Raw genomic sequence first — 18,123 nt, 5'->3', positions numbered from 1 at the left:
CTATAAATCCCCTAGCAATGACATAGAATTAACATTTTGAAAACTCACCAAAAAATATAGAATTCTTTTGCGAATTATAATGCATTTTTGTAGTAAACATTTTTTTATTCCAATAAAATTGTTACATCTAAATATTGCATATTTTATGGCTGTAAAAGTATATTAAATTGCAGAAGAAAAAGTTTAGTAAGTCCTGAAAGACTTTTTATGATTGAAGTAAATCTTATCTTGCACAAAATGTTTAGAGGTTGGTGCAGTCTTCCATTATAGTTATGATCTAAGATGAAGTTACTAAATAGAAGATCAAAGAAGGAAGTATAGGAAAAGATCCCTTTAGGAAACATTTTCAAACTAAATCTATACAAACCAGTGTCCTTCTAATAGAAAAGAATAAGTAGCACTCTGTTAGTTATTTATAAACCTTTATTTTTGGCTAAATTATATTGTTAACTTTTGCTTGAACTTCCCCAAATAAGGAAAAGGCATATACTCAGAGTTTTCTGTATCAGGCCAAATTTAAGAACTAACTTTGAAAATTTTAGAAGGGGAAAAAAACGTTGAAAAAAAATTACAGCTGTCAGGCTTCTTGTCTAATTTGGAAACTGCACCTGTACAGCAAAACATGTGTTTCTCAAATGACAGTTAAACAGAAGAAAAATTTTGTAAAGATCAATTTTAAAAAACCTTCTCTTGATAGCAGTTTATCTTAAGCTGATAAATCTGGAGGGTGCAAGAAAATTTCAAACTTTAAAAAATTAAGATAAAAACATTCTATGCAGTTGTGCTCCAGAGGTTGAAAATAGTCTTGTTCCTACATTATATAAATAAATATGCTCCTTATAAAGCAAAACCCTATGGAAAACAAAATCGCAGTTGAGGTAATGTCCAGAAATGTTAGAAACCAAAGAACAAAGAAGGAGTTGTCATTTAAACACACACTCAGTATTACTTCATGCAAATTTAGTTCATTTACATTTATTTTGTTGTATCATACAATTTCATCCTTTCACACATTAAAGATGCCTAACATTCTCATTAAAGTATTTACATATTTCCCATTTTAGGTTACTATTTAATGCAAATGATTGTCTCATTTCCTTGTAAAAATGTGTAATTAGAAGTAGTTCTGCAGAAATAAAAAAGCATTCAACAACTATCCTTTTTTAGTGATCAGTAGGTGCAGGGAAATAAACCTGGAAATCCCAATGACTTAATTGTATTTCATCTGTGAGAATATTGTAGGATGATTAGAAAACAAATTATTCATAGATTACTATATTGTTATTTACTGGATTTGCATTTTTCCTGTTATATAAGTACAATTTATTGTTTGCCTCTAGCCTGCATTATCTTATATTATAATGCATGAAATCTAACATCCACACGTATTCACATCCCTAGGAAAGGAATACTTCCAAGGAGTTAAAGAGGTCACTTTTATGTCTTAGGACTTAGAACAGCTGTGTCAAGCAATTTCAGTTTAGTAAAGCACTAAAACAAAGAGAAAACATGAGCTTAAGAGATCTTTCATAAGGCCAGTGATTTGCTGCAAAAGAAGTGCTGACTGCTCTTAATTCCAAGAGGTGAATGGGAACAGTCTTCTGAAGAAAAAATCCTGAAAAAATGCTACCTATTCTAAAAACTGAGGCCCCTCACACTTCTCACACTACTTCCTACTTTTGATAATTTCAACTGGTTTCTTTACAGAAATATTTTGCTTTTTATTTGCGTATATTTATCATATTACACTTGGCATTGACTGTGAAGTAAAAGACACCACTGAACTTACTTAGATGCAAAACTAACTTTCAAAGCCAGTGAGGTACCTAAAAAACTGTTTCAAATTTACCAGCTATGCAATGGGAGAGTCCATTCAAAATTAATAATCTCATTTCTATGAGTTTGAAAGCCATCATATACATAGCCCTACACAATACTTATTTCTCAGAAGATCTGGGCAGACCCAAGAGAGCAAGTTACACTGTGAAAGGATTTTGGTGCTTACCTTATACAAGAGATCCATTCTATTGTGCCAAACTCACCAAAGGAGCTATGAAGGTGTAGGATGACCAGAGAAAAGCTTATTATCAACACCGCTGTCTTTCCCAGGTGCCTGATCTCCTCCCAGGCTAAGGACACAGAAGCTACCTAATGATGATTGTATGAAATTGATGAGTCTTTGAAAGGACCTGTTATGCCTCTTTGGAAAATCATCACAGGATGCTAGAAATGCAGGTTCAAATGTCTCAGGATAAAAAGAACTTGTTTCTAATTTCATAGGCATGCAGGCAATTTCAGTAAGCCATACTATCAGAAGATTTTAAAAGAAAAGTTATCTGAACACTGAATACCAATGTTTTGTTCTGATTTTCAGTCTTAATAAGTCTTAATATGAGGTAAATATACATATTGTGTAGGAAATAGATTTTCAGCTGAACTTGTCTCTCTATTGCTTTAGCATCTTGGTACTCAGAGTGCTGGTTTCTCAGGTACCCTCTCCCAGCTGTCTAACTCTCACACACTAATCTGGTCATTCAGTTCCAGGAGTGCAATTTATAATGCTAGGTATAAATACTATTAAAATTATTAAATGATTAAATGGTGAGGCAGTGTGAACCCTAATGCATTGTTCCCTTTTTTGTTTTTAACCAATTAATAAATTCAGTTTGAGCAGGCATCAACTATGCCACAAATTTGTAATGTAAAAATAGCATGGGATTGCATAATTAAAAACCATGATAAGGGAAACAGCCATAGAGAAACACTGGGCGTACATATGAAATATGAATTCTAGAAGTTCTTTAGTGTTTAACTAATAATCATTTTAATGATTACAGTAAACAGATTTGAATGAACTGGAGCCATAATATCAGTAAAAAAGAATAGATTAATACTATTTGATCAGTACACAGTTCCTGAATGAATCAGTGTGTGAATACAATTTTAAAAATAATCTCTCATTCAGCCAAGGAACTGCCCTACCAGAGCTCTTTATTTTCTAAAGAAATAATATACATTTTTGTAGTCAATGGAAAAGGATTGTTTTTTCTTTTAGCGGTATACTTTGTAAAGATGGAAGAGTATTTAACATGGTCCCACTCTTGTGCACGGCACAGCAGCAGCCAGGGCAGAAGGTGGATTTATGTAACGAAATCCTAAAGGAAATCTAAGAGCATTTTCTAATACTTATATTTATATATTTCTAGAAATAAATTTACCTAATAAGGCAGTTTCATGTAATTTCCAACATTCACTGCATGCTTCATTAATATAATCACTTATCTTGAAAAAAATTTTTGTGACTTACATTGTGTTTTACAAATTCAACTTTTTTCAATCAGATCTGTTTCAAGACATAGATTCTTCCTAAGAACTTCAGAGATTTGATTTATGAGAACTTGCACAAGCTTTCAGCATCTACCTTCTCTTAAACAGCCTACCAAATTTAAAAGTTAATATTTTTAAATCTTGCCACTGTTTGAAATATTGCAATTCTTTGTTTATTACAAGAACTTTTAGTCTTCTGAAAGAGGTCCCAGTTACTCTCTGCTTATCCTTGTCCTCTGAATTTTGGGTGGTTGGTTTGTTGCTTTATTTTGTACTTTATTTGTGGTGAACCATATTTCCTTATGGAGATATGCAAGTATGGGGCATAAACTGCCCAAAGCTCAAGCTACTAAATACCACAGAAGTGCTGCTGCAGGTTTATAATAATTAATATTAGAAATAATGAAATAATTGATTAGGCCCCTGAGTACCCAGGCCACCATTAGAATAGTAGGATAGAAACAGAATACTAGGATAGAAAAAAAGTGCTGAATTCTGTGTTGCTTTCCAATTCACAAAAGTCTTATATTTTTAAAAAAACCTAAAACATATCTCTGTCATCTCTAAAGGGGCAAAATTACTTTGAAGACTGATACTTTAATCTTCATGAAAATCAATAGGTTTTTCAACATCTCCTTGAGACACCAGTATATACTATCACTGATAATGCCACTTTACTATAAATGCATCATCCTGGTAGACCCATATGCACGAACTTTACATCTTCCACTTCCTTCCTGCAAGCAAACATCTTACTGTAACTGCAGTACACTAAAGAATTGATACTGCTATTTTTTACCCTGTTCCTTTCTTTCAGCTACATTTATGAACATCTTACTCTGTTGCAGTGAAACAAATCCCTCCAAAACCAGTCATGAAGTATGGTAAAAATACTTCAGTGCATAGCTATACATAAATATTTCATTCATATATATATATATATATATATATATATATATACACACGGATACATGTATATGAATGTAAACCCAAAAATGGAGTCACATTAATATGTATGGAAATTCTCATGAAAAAACAATATGCTTGTAAAAAAGGAACAGGTATATATTAAAGGATAGTATCAATTTCCTTGTTCCTGTGGTTTGTGAACTAATGCTGTATGTATAATAATCATAACTTATCCACAAGCAAAACCTTATCCATGTATTAGTCTAACTCTTAAACAACCTCTTTTGTACTGAAAAGCTGTTTCAGCTTCAATCCTACATTATTACCCGTTCAAGAAGAGCTTTGAACTGAGGAAAGACACTGTTGAATGAACTCCAGACAGGTATGAAGATTGTCATTTTATACAGCACAAGCTTAGAATAAGTTATTTTATGAAAAGCCTCCCCCAAAACCTCAAAACCTACTCTTGAGGAACACACAATCAAAACAAGTTGGAGTATTTGGGTAAAAAAAATTTAGTCTGGAGATACGTTTCTATTTGTCTTTATAACACATGTGAATTTTGGATTACTGAAATAATGTGGAAGATAGCCATTAGTCACAATATTGGTTGAAAGCCAATGAAAACTGAACACCTCTCCTCTTGCCAAGAGGAAAGTAAGTAAGGAAATCACTCAGGCCTCTCATATAATTTAAATGATCAACATAAAAATGTTAACACTCACATTTACAAGTAAAAAAATGGCCAACATTTCTAGATTTAAGGTGACCATAGAAATCTGTTTCTATGATCCTATTTCTATGTTGAATGATCTCTACAAAATCAAATTTGACTTCTGCTTCAATGCCATTTTACCCTAACCCTCCCTGTCAGAGTCTGTTTTCCCACTAACTAGCCTTGAGCACTCTAAAGTTCTTGATGTTTGGGAGAGACTCCGTACACAGCACTCCTTTTTTCCATGCTAGTCTTGCCTACAGCTGTGAAGAATTAGACTGACACAACACCCCTTGCAGAAGGAACCTTTGGTTAATGCATTCCAGTCATACTACAGTTTTTCCATCAGTTACCTGAAACATCTCCATTGCACAAACATTGTTAAACTCGAAAGCACAGTAACACGCAGCTAAGAATCTTACAAGTGAACTCCTGCAAGGCAGGCGATGTCCGTATCATTCAGTGGAACATCACTTCGAAAATATTCTTCATTGTTCCTTCAAGACTTATGTGATTTTACATGTAACATGTATAAATACACAAAGTACAGTAAGATACACATTTTTCCTGTGTTAGACATAATGTAAGAGTAACCTGCTGAGCTTAGGGTTTGGTTTGCAGTTTCTGAGAAATGATACCAGTGTTCCATTCCTATCTCAATAAATACTGAAGTGTTTTCTTCCAAGGGGAATGGTATTCATAGAAAGAATGGTAATGAGTACTTCAGTGGCTGCACAATATGCCCAGAAAAAACAGTGAACCAAGGTAAAAATCCTGCTTCAAATCAGTCAGAAAGGGATTTAAATTTGGATTTCACAGATACTAATTGAGTAACCTGATTATGATCATAAAAAGGAGGGAAGAGTGCAAATTTCCACGTGATAATCTGTACCTATTTTGTCTTGAATTAGCTCTTACTTACAAGTATTTTGTTTAAAAAATGAAATGATAGACATAATATGTTGTGCTATCAGTTTAATTCAGGCATAATGTATTTTTCTGGTAGAGCTTAGAAATATTGTACTGACCAAAATAATGTTGCATGACCATGAAATTGAAAGGTGGTGAAAAGAAAAAGACAAAAAATACCTGAACAATAGTCTTCCTTGTCATATTTGAGCCATTTGGTGGAAATTTTTTAAACTATTCAGTTCAACGCATGTACCAGAAATAGAAAATTTCAACATAATGAGTTAACAGTTCAAAAAAATGTTAAGCACCTTGAGGCTAATGTCATTTGGTGAAAAGCTGCACACATCTTTAGCTAAAGACTATGCTGCCAGCTCCACCTTAAAGATTTTATTTATGCATGCAATAAAACCAGGAAAGGACGGAGAGACAAAACCATTTTTTGTGAATGAGGTTAGCAATATTAAATTCTTCAAAATGGAACATACTCACGAACATAAAACAGTAACTTGATGTAGTGGCTTAGATGCAACTATTGCACAAAATAAAATCTACTGCTCTCAATACTTTACACAAAATAATTTTGGAAAATGGTAGAAGCCACTAAAACCCTTGGCTTACCGATGAATCTGTATAAATATTTAGAGATGTAAAGTAGGGAACACAACAAATCTACTGATAAAGGTTCACATAGAACTTTATTATCCTGTAGGAAAGTAAAGAATTTTAGGAATCTTTATAATCCTGCCGGGCCTGTAAAAACAGAAACAAAGACGATCAAAGGATCTCAATGGATGGCTAGGTTGCAAAGCATGTACATAGTGAAATACTTTAATTTTAGAAATTACTTTGGACAACAGAAAGTATCAAAACTACTGAAGTCTATTGATTTCAGTAAGAGCATTTTAAATAATTATAAACTATAAATTTTTTTAGTAAGAGTATTATAAATACTATGTCACAATACACATGCACATCAGCCACCAGCACAAGCCAAGTATTAAACTTCCAAAACTCAGACTTCAGAACAAGGTCAATAGCTTTCTTGACTATTTTTCTAATCAGAGTCCAAAGCATGCAATTTCAAGAAAGCAAATCCAAATGTCTGAAGTATAAATATTTACATTTTGAAACTATTCATCAGAGGAAAGAAGCTGAGCAACCCCTAGTGGTAGCAGAAAAATACCTTCTGGAAAAAAAGCAAAAATTTTTACAGGTATTTTCAAAAATACATTAATTTGGAAATACAAATCCCTATATTATATGCAGCGTCCAAAGCTGATGATAACAATTAGAAAAAACTAAAAGCAAAAAATTATGCATGACACAGAAGTTTTCCCCTAGAATTCAATTAGGAAGTGATAATTCTGTTTGATAAAACACTCCCATACAGAAGTTTTAAAATACATTTAGAAGAATCTTTTATTATATTTTTCTTAAAGAGAACATTTTTTTTTTCTAGTTCTAGGATGTTCTAATGCAGCTACTGCCAAATTCAGCATCATCATTTAGGGAGGGATTTGCAAACTCTCTGTGAAATGCAAATGTGGTATTATTTAAAAAAAAAGGCTTAGACCCTTTTCTTTTTTGTGAAGTGGTTATCAAGAATTCAGTTTTATCAGCTCTCATCTATAAGTTGACACTTTCTCTTCCTTCTTTTACACTTAGAAATAAGAAAGAACACTGCCTGTACAAACTATACTTTCTCTCCATTCAACTTTTTTGAACCTCACTCCAGCTGAGTGAGATTTTCTGTGTTAGCCATCAGCTGCTCAAGATTTTCATGCATAACCATGCAGAACAAAGTAGATACAAAGGCAGAGATGAATGCTCCTAGAAACATCAATACAAAACCATATCTGAACTCTCTAAAGTCTTTCACAAGTTATCCATACACTTGTATTAAAAGGAAAAGCCCTTGCTCTATGGCCACCAATGATTCCATGCCTCCAGCCATGACCAAAATACAGGGATGGGCTTCATGGAGTCCAGGTCATTTCAGATACCACTAAACTGGATACCAATAGATATTATAGAAATAAAAGAATGAGCCCCAAAGTGTACGCTCTTTTTTCCAGAAAATGTAATGTTGAGGACAGTATTTCCAAAATCAAAGACAACACCAAGACATAAAATCACACTCAAAGGTGCACAACTAAAAATCACTTTAGAGCTCAGTTCTTGATTTTCACTGTTTCTAAGGTAACTTTTCGAACCAATTTTTGGTCTAAAAATTAGTTTAGCTAGAAAAACCTCGTTGCTGAACACCTGCAGCTATTCCAAAAATGACAAAAAAGGATCTCAGGAGACATGAAGTCAATCTCTATCATATCACCACACACTGGGAAAGAAACAACCAAACAAAAAAATCCCCCAACATTTGACATGCCATTATAATACTGCTACAGCATTTTGTGCTGAACTATCACACTAAGACCAGCAGAAACTTGGGTGTGCACTGAAAACCATCAATTTAAGTTCACAGATAGCACAAGACTCCTGTGATTGACTAATGGCTACCAATGTCAGAGACAAGAAGTCTGACATACAAATCTCACATTAACAGAAAAAAGGACAACATAGCAGGTATCTTGGATGAATTTGGGAAAAAAAAAATCTTATAAATATTTTTAAAGAACTCTGACTTCTTTCTGGAAAATATGTATCATTTTACTAAAAATAATCCATTGATAAGGCATAATACAGTGTGCCCTCCTGGGTTGTCTAATTGATAAAGACAACTGAACATTTTTATCACATTCAAGAAAATTTCCGCCACACTTAAAAGTATCTTGCAATGAATCACATGAAAATGAAAATATCATACCTCCAAGTTGTTGAGATGCTGTTTTTCAAGGAGCTGTTGCATTTCTTTCAGATTTTTCTGGAAGAGAAGTTGGTGACTATCCATGACTGTTCTACTGCTCTCCTGTATTTTTTTCTCACAGCCAAACATTGCTGAATTCTGCTTCTGATGGAAAGAATCACTTCTACATGCTGATGAGCATGAAGTGTCATCTGTGGTTCTTGATACAAACAGGCAAATTATTACTTTGTCTTATTTTTATGCATTAACTGTACATTTTTAAATATGTTTCTTACCAAAAGTATACACCATCAATAAATGATGGAAAGCCCGACAAATGCAGTTAGTACTATCTGAAAGTGTCCAATACTTTCCATTTAAAAACTTCTGTTATTTATAAATAGAATTTTCTGATAGGGTTGTTGGGTGACTGCCTCAGGCTGCATTAATATGGAAAATGTCAGCCAACAGTTTGGTAATTTACAGAAACAGAACACGGATGGTTGGTTTTTTTAAAGAAGAAAAAAAACAAACAGGAAAATGAGCTTCATTTCTCCATAAAGTTGGCTTATGCAGAGTGTAACTGTATTGATGTTGTCAGGTATTCCCTTACTTCAAAGAGCAACAAGGTTTTCTAGTATCCAGAGAGCCCAAATGTACCAATTGTGTGTAATGTCAGTATTGTGGTATGTTAAAGAATTGGTATTTGCTGCCTGACAAAAAAAATCTTTAGAGTAGCTAGTGTAGTTGGGCCCCGTGACCAGCTCTTAGCTGAAGATGTATGTTTCACATAAGTACAGAAATTCAATAACCTCTTTCCTTCATTTCTATCCATTTCTTCAGCTTAAGGTCTTTCTTCTGAGCCTTCTCTTCCTGCACCTAAAATTATCCCTTTTGTTTTTAGTGGATCTATTTCAAGTGGGTAAATAATCTATTAAGGCTTTTTTTTTTTTTTTTTTTTTTTTTTTGTATTTATCATAGCACTTATAATTTTAGGGCAATAGAAAATGGAAAATTTCAAACCGTGAAGACTATTGTTATTTTTGAGGAGATTTTATACAAGACTACAAGAAACGTTGGCTTAATTGCAGTGACCTAAGGAGAGCTTAAAATGGAATTTATTATTTTTGATGAGATGGCTGACAGCAAAAAGGGAGAACAAATTCACATATTTATTTATTGAACACAGAAAACTGCATGCTGTTTTCTTTTGAATGGCAAATATCCTCCCTATCCCAAAACTTCTTTGTTATTGTAGACCAGACTTACTGACATCTGGCTCCCAAAATTCTGGTTTGTTGGTTTTTTGGACACACACAACTTCGTTTAAATTTATTTGAGTGCTTATACCATTCATATTTATAAAAATTTCTACATGCTTGGACCATTTATATTTATAAAAGTTTCAACATTCCAACTTTTCCATAGACCATTTTTTGATTTGTCATATTAAAGTTTACATCCCAAGACTGAATTTCATCAAAATTCAGCAAATTTAAGCACCAACAGGGAAATATATCTTGTAAAAAGAGCAGCATGCCATTTACACACCTAATGCATCCAGACATCCCAGTGTCTGTTGGCTAATGAGTTCTCCAAAATCTTTGCTTTTAACATTCAATAATTAAACACTACTAGAAGCAAAATGGCTTAACTGCAGCATGGAATGCACTTATTAGGTGTTTCAGGACTTTTGCTTTCTCCAAGAGGAGTTAATATGTTTCTATTGCTTAATTTATTTTTTTACACCTTTTAAAACACAGACATTATGAATTCTAGAATCTTTTAAAATTCACAGATATTCATTTGGGTTTGAAGTTACATTTATCTTGCATACTTAATACAGTATTCATTTCTTCCTTGAAGAGGGGATTGTCAATGAATTCTATGCATTCTCTTCTGAGGAAGTGTAAATTCTAAAGGTGACACAAGATTTTTGGCTTCAGCATTCATAGAATTGTAAAAAGCAACAGAAATATAGAAAGGTATCTACCTTTGAGTTAGTTGTTACCCATATCAAAATTTCCAATTAAAGGGATTATAAGAAATGTTTAAAGCTTTTCAGCTCAGAACTGGTGAGTTTTGAAGAACCTTCAGTGTTCAGAACCTTCTTTCTCAAAATGCTCTTCTGTTTTATCTGCACTAGTTGTCTTGTGACCTTCCAATAGGTCATAGTGGATTCAACTTTTAAACTTTTCTGATGCTAGGGTCACTTATTTTCATTTTTTTCCTTGAGCAATTTCTAATTTCAAACTTATAGAAATATAATTAACTTTGAGATTCTTAGCGGTCTCTCAAATTTTGTTGCTAGGGGAAAATAAACTGTAAAAGAATATGAACATATAAATTGAATTTCCTTGGGAAATCAGGTAAAGAAAATGAAAACTGGAAAAAGAACACACACACTACAGGATAGTGAATTTTTGAAATTATACAAACAAAAATGGAGCGACAGCACTGTAAGAAATGGAAAGTGGTTTGTACAAGTCCTGAGATAACAATGTGTTGCACAAGAAGCAGTTTGAAAAACAATGAAAAATAAAGAAATTATAAAGGCACTGAGATGCTGCTCTTAATCCAGCCTATGAGTGTAATGAGACAAATGATCAGGAAACCTGAGACAGGGTTCAGAAACATCTACATTTTTTTGCCATAAATTAAACTTAGATTTAACAGGTTTCGTGTTTGTTTCTTTGCTTTTGTTGCTACAATCTTCCTATGAATGTTGACTAGAAAATAGCATGAGTGTTAAGCTCCACAAATTATAAAGCATTTTCTTAACTGACCAGTTTATCGCCTGAAAATGTGTTAATCAGCAGAGATATGCAAACAAGTTGAGTATTAATGTCACAATGAAGAACACACTGAAGTCCAAAAGTAGGGTGATCCCTTTCACACAGAATTTATCTCTATTCTGAACACCTGCACAACTTACATCATGTGGAAAATAATTGAAATGCAGAAAGGAATAACAAAAGAAGCAACAACAAAAATAACCCCCTGAGCTGAAATGGTAAAGAAATGAGAGGTTAGAAAAGGGATAATCAGGAACTAGTAGGAAATAGATCAGATAGATAAACTATGTGTGAAGGAACATCCTGGTATAGGTGAAGGTATTTTAGAAGCAGTGTTTGGATAGAATGAAAAGTATGCAAATAAAATTTTATGTGATATGAAATGAAATTACAGGTCAAATTGTTACCAGGACACTCTCGATTCACGTAGAGAATGAGAAATATCAAGGAATGACAGCTGGAAAGAAGATCCTTGGGTGAACATAAAAACTAGAGTATCCTTGAATGTCAAAAGGAAAAAAATCTGGGTAAGAAATTGCCTGGACAGAATAATTCTGAGAACACCAAATGGTTTGATAACCATGGCAATCTGAGTTGCGCTATAACAGACTGGAGACTGGGTTAGTCTTGACTGTTCCCAGAATTCCACTGAGGGGAAAAGGTTTGTGTCATCTCTGCTGTCTTACCAAGTGGACACAAACAACTCAAGGAAATTGCATAATGTTTCATTGGAAAAGTTTAGAGAAATGCTTTCTTTGCCATGAGAGAAATGCCTTACAATTTCCTAAAGGTAATTGTCTGCTGTTTATTGCATACGGTAAGAAATTTACTTCTATTGATCATCAGAGTAAACAGGAATGCTTACCTGAAGTTGACTTTGTTTATGTTTGGCAATCACAGTCCTGGCATTAAAACTGATCCTTTAATTTGTTCAAGAGCTTCTTCTAACTGAAAAGCTGCTTTTGTCTGGACTGGAGCTAAAAACACACAATGAGGAAAGTTTTTTAAAATTTGAATATTTTACCATAAATGGTTTGGTTAAGTTGCTGAAGTTTGGAAGCCTAAATCCAGACAGTTACACAGTAAACTACTGTGTTAAACACAGTGGTTCAGCATTATTAGACATGCAAGAGCTCCTCGAGTTCCTCTGAAACAAAATCCCAGTCTATTTAAATGCTTGCAGTCATACATGTATTCAACAGTTTTGCTATTTGCTTTTAAACTGCACTGTTGAAAAAATATGAGGTTAAAAAAATCTAACTTTGTTTTTACATCATGATTATTCCACTCATGCACTAAGCCAAAGTTATGGCTTGCAGATATTTTACAGAGGCCAAATTGTAACTTAATAATTAAACCAGTGGGGAAAGAAGGAGTCCAGACAGGCACAATGCATTGCCACTTTCAAATGAGTAGAAGCAGGGTAGAGAGTAGCAGAGGCAGAACTTCTGTAAAGGAAAACCAAGAGAAAAAATTGTGATTCCTTCTATTGCTTCACAGTCTGGGCTGTCAGTAGAGCTATGAAGAAGCCCTAAACCAGTACTGTTCTATTTTGTTATTTTAATCTGACATTTGATCTTGAAGTCAGAGACATTACCTCACAGCTGGCACAACTGCAGTTGGGAGAGTAAATCTGTTAAAGAATACCTAAGTAATAGACCATATCTTAAGCATTTGAACACTGGAAAGTTGATGGGAAATCAGACTTGGCCAATGCTGTTACAAACTCCTGCCAATCTGCACTGATTCCAAGAAAGCAGGAACTGAGCTGAAGTGATCATTGCTTCCCAGCAAGAGAACAGCTTAGAAAGTGGACTAATTCAGAAAAAAAAAAAAGTTATGTACCATGTTAATATATTCTAGGACTGCATTTACTTAATGATAAACAAAATGCATATTTTTTAATATTTTGTATTCAAAGGTTCTAAAAGGGGATCATTATGCTATCCTAGTAACTGTCAGTGGCCTTGTAACACCTCTCACCCAGCTGTGAAAGCACAGTACTGCAACCAAAAAGCACACTGCAGTCAAAAACGTGGGGAAAACCCAGGAAGCCACAATACTTCAAGGAGGTAATGTACTCACTGTGACTGGAATATCGTGAAATATCTCATAATACAGTTTTTAGAAATAGAAAATCTGTTGTTATTTCCCCTACCCAATTGTCATATATATCAGATCTGAGCTTGTCAGTTGTTTTGCTTTCGTGAATTCAATTACTTGGAGTGAAGTTAATTGTTCTGTTTACTAGTAGAAAAGACTAATGGCCTCCAGAGATCCCTTCCAACCTTAACTCTTCTCTGACTCTGTGAATATAGAAACAGTTCTATTGTAAATAATGGTTAATTTTTAATTGACAAACCTGTTTGTTTGTGTTGAGACAAAGGCTGATGAGCACAACGGAACTTAGCAGTTGCCTCCTGAAATTTGATTTTCCTCTGCTGCAGAACTTGTTCTCTAAATCTTTGTTCTTTTGCTTCTTCTTCCTTCTGTCGTTCTTCGAAGGCTCTATATTTAAGCAAAAGTAGATCACTCCTATGTTTCTGAATTATGTTTACCAAAATATTAGTAACTTAATTGCTTAACAACTTGCCATTTTAGTACAAAAGCCAGCTTGTCCATAAATTAAATGCTATTAACTTCAGCACAGCTGGAGTTTTAGAGTTTGTCGCAATGTAAATGGAACAGTGGGTGGTGAAAAAGAGTCACAATACATTTTTATTTTCTAGCCTCAACTAGGGATTTGATTCTTTTTTATATGTGAATTAACACGCAGACTTGACCAGTTCTTTTCACCAATGTGACTTTTGCAACACACTTCATAAGTGTATCACAAGTACCTCATAAGTGTATCACAGTGAGCAGATCAGTAAGAAGGTTAACTGCAAGTGCTCTGTGTGTGCTTTTCACAAGCTGTTGGGGGAATAATAACAGTTTAAAAGTTGTTATCTAAAAGTAACACAAAGGAACTACAGTTTTATCCATAAATATCCAAGTCTCAAGTTGTAGTTGTTAAGAAGTTTCCTGAAAGACAACCAGTTTAGCAGCACAAAATGGGATAAAGAAGTAACAAGAAATTATACTTGACGGAATCTGTTATTATTAAAAAATATGTTAAACGTGTCCTCTTACTGGTTGGAAAGCAAAGCAGGCTCTAGTCAAAAACAACCATCATCACAAAAGTTTCCTTCAGTATGCATGAGCTTCACAAAGCTATGTGGAATCTTTTCTCCTGCTGACAGAATCATCCACTTTTACTGACAAACTAGCTCCCGGAGCGAAATATACACAGAATATTTATTGGCACAGTGCCTAGGTAGGCAAGTCATATTTAATGGTTTTAAACTAAAAAAAGGTAGATTCAGACTAAAAATAAGGAAGAAATTCTTTACAGTGAGGGTGGTGAAACACTGGAGCAGGTCACCCAGTGAGGCTGTAGATGCCCCATCCCTGGAAACATTCTATTCTAAAAGCAGTAATACTATAAAAGTAACGGTCTTCACGTGAAACTTTCAAAGCCTGCCACGCAAAGATCACTACAGCTGGGAGCTTCCCATCTGTGCATTAGAAATGTGATTTAACAGGTCACTAGTACACTAAGTAGGGTCCCCCTCTAGCCAGCATTAGTGGAAAGAAATGTTTGACCACATGTTCTTTGTTTCTCTCAACACAATAAGATACCTTCCCATAATTCTAATCACTAGCAGTTGCTTCATGGTTCTTCTTGCTTAATGGAGCAAAGCTGCTACTTCACAGAGCTACTCCTTAATTCAAGATATTTTAATTATTCTTCCCTTTGCTTTTCAGGGAAAAAGTTCAAATGAAATATTCAACTTGACCATCTCTAGTATCCCTTCAAACTGATGACTGATCTCCCGTGAAAACAAACACAAAAATAATTTGAAAGAGGTACTTTTTATTTTAGAAAGCTTAAAGGCTGTAATTGCACAATAGTAAAAAAAAAATAGAAAATCTGCCAACTAATTCCCAAGTACACACTTATACAGGAATATCCACTTTAATCCACTTGGAAGCCAAAGCGTAGCAGAGAGAGACAAAGAACTTTCACTATTTTGAAGACTCATATATACATAGCTGTCAAAACATGTTAAAACTAAAAAACAGAACTAGAGTTCATTGTCCACTTTTCAGTATTCCCGAATTTCACTCACCTTAAAATCTAATACAGAAATCTGCAATTTTATCTTGAGTAAGTGAAAATCACAAGAGAGGAAACAGACTGTCTTATCCTCGTAAGTACTTTAAACACATTCTTCTTGATGCCCTTTAATATTTCTAGAAGCTGATCAAGAAGGCTTTTAGTTGAACTGCAGTTGTTAAATTCAGACGTGGGAAATTCCATAACTTTACACCTGGACAAATTCCAGTGTATAACTCCAAAAAGCAAAAAAGTCAGTTCTGACAGAGTATTTTTTTTAAATTGTTTTGAATGTTAATTAACTGCACTCTTCCACACTCCTAATAATGAGTATTAAAAAGAGGACTGTTCCATATAGCTGGGAATGAGCAAGTCCACATGCTGATGCAAGAGGTCTTTTTCAGCACAGCTCATCATGATCACTGTTTAGTTTGGATTAAGACAAGAAGGAGAAAAAAAGGATCTTATTTTAATGCAAGGAAATGCATTAAAGTTATTCAGTGAAGGCTTATTAACTTCTTGACCTTCAGAATGTAAATTGTAACACCCAGGTGCATTATGTAAAATAAATAATTTTAAAAATGCACATTTATATCTTACAGAAAAACAGTTAAAGCGAATGTTTGTTCATGCACTCTCCTTAAGTCACCAGCTTAGGTTCCTATCACAGATGTAACATTGGCAAAAGAGTATGGCTTTAAGATGGATAGCTAGCAGAAGAATTTCCTGACTGGTGTTTTTTTAACCCAATTTTTCTGTCTACTATAAACAACCCAGTGGTGCAGCAATTTTTGAAATGGCTGCCAAAATATTTATGGAGAATTTGGAAACTTAAAGTACTTAGCTGTCTCACATATACAGACATTATGTGGAAGGCATTTTTATGTTAAAAACAGTATGACTAGATGGTGGAACTATTTCCTGGTTAATTTTATTATATTGTCTTCACAGTGAAGTGATAGATGCTGCATTCCCAGGTGGACTAAATGCTTATTACTGCCTTGGATGAAAATTATAATTTAAAAAGGAATATATATAGTGTGTATAGAATGCTGTGAAATGAACCTTTTGATACTGAGCGATATTCTTCCATTGCCATATCATGTTGCAAACCAGTGCACAGTAATTTTAAAATTGAGCTAGGGAGGTATTTGTATGGTCAATGACTACAGTAGGATCAAGAAAAGGCTAGTGTAAAGAATGCTGTGTCACACTCAAATTTCCCTTCATGGGCAAACAGGAGCAACCTTATGCCCTTAAAAAGAATTTTGGACATTGCCCAAAAATCAACTTTGTAATCTGAGACACTTACCAAGACCAGGAACACATATTAAATCTATTCTTTCATCTTTGATTATTGTATGCTGAATACAAAAAGACAGCCTGAAATCGCTGCGAGTGCTTCAGAAGGACCAACCCTTACAGCAGTGTATGGGCTCACAGAAGGCTGTCCTACAATGTGCTCCTAAGGTCCACAGGAGGGCTGCCTGCATCATGTTCCCGTTACCACATTCCAACTCTTGTTCATAGGCAAAACCCAAGCACACCTTATACAGTCAAGCTTTCTTTTTGTTAGCATAACTCAAATCTTAAGAGTCTAATTATTACTAATCCAGAATTGTTAGTGAAAAATAATAATACTGTTAGAATATTACTAAACAGAAAAAGGCTCAATAATAGAGACAAAACAGTTTAAAACTGTTATTCACACATTGAATTTCTATTCCTTTTCCTGATGCTCATTCTTGCACTGCTCTTTTGCCTCCCAAGGTTTGTAGTTTCATTCTGGTTGTGCTGGAGTGTTAGGGTGAACTGGCAGCATCTGGAGTCCCTTCAGCAGGACCAACAGGATCTTCATGTAAATGCTTTCTTCTCCCTCACCTTAGGATCCACTTGGAGTCATTTTTATATTTGCTAAAACACTTTTACACCTCTGCTCTATCATCATCAATCTGTAGCTCCACAGTACCTCTAAATATTTCATACATAGTGCCTTCTATATATGTTCAGTGCTATTGTTCTCTTCTCTTTGTTACCTCTAAAGCCAGGTTTGTCAGGTCTAGTTCTGCATTTCTTTAGCTGACTATTGGTGAGTATAGCCAAGGGATCCCCAGTGCCAAGCCTGTGTGCCATCTCTTACCATCCCCTGCCTGTCCTCCTCCATGCCACATCCTACACCTCCAGTTTTCAAAGCCTCTGCTACTGAACCAGGCCTGAATTTCTCTATACTACATTATTTTAGAGTCATAAATATCTCATTCTCTGCACAGAATAACTGCTTCTTACTGCTATCTATATAAAACTACGGTCATACAATAAAAAAAATAAAGGCAAAATAAATTAGCCACAGACACCTGGTCTTCTACAGAAATTGCTGTTGCAGCTAAACCAAGCTAAACAAAGCTGCTGTCAGGTCAAGAAAAGTTCAAAGAGAGCAAGCTTGGCAAGCATCTGTTCCAAGGCCTTGCAAATTCAGCACAATCCTGTGGCTCTTTATCAGAAA

At 34.4% G+C, this 18,123-nt stretch overlaps 1 protein-coding gene across 1 annotated transcript in view; it reads right to left on the bottom strand.

The window, feature by feature from the left end:
• Window positions 1-18,123, bottom strand: part of CEP126 (centrosomal protein 126) — a 37,824-nt gene that overhangs the window by 14,177 nt on the left and 5,524 nt on the right. The window contains 3 exon segments of the mRNA XM_066177417.1: window positions 8,688-8,886; window positions 12,327-12,432; window positions 13,824-13,969. Coding sequence (XP_066033514.1) covers window positions 8,688-8,886; window positions 12,327-12,432; window positions 13,824-13,969 — 451 coding nt within the window.

Source organism: Chamaea fasciata, unplaced genomic scaffold (genome assembly GCF_029207755.1).
Source record: "Chamaea fasciata isolate MVZ Bird 193981 ecotype frontalis unplaced genomic scaffold, bChaFas1.0.hap1 SCAF_2, whole genome shotgun sequence".
Taxonomy (NCBI): domain Eukaryota; kingdom Metazoa; phylum Chordata; class Aves; order Passeriformes; family Sylviidae; genus Chamaea; species Chamaea fasciata.
The sequence above is the reverse complement of the archived record's forward strand: the minus strand, read 5'-3'. Positions and strand labels throughout refer to the sequence as shown.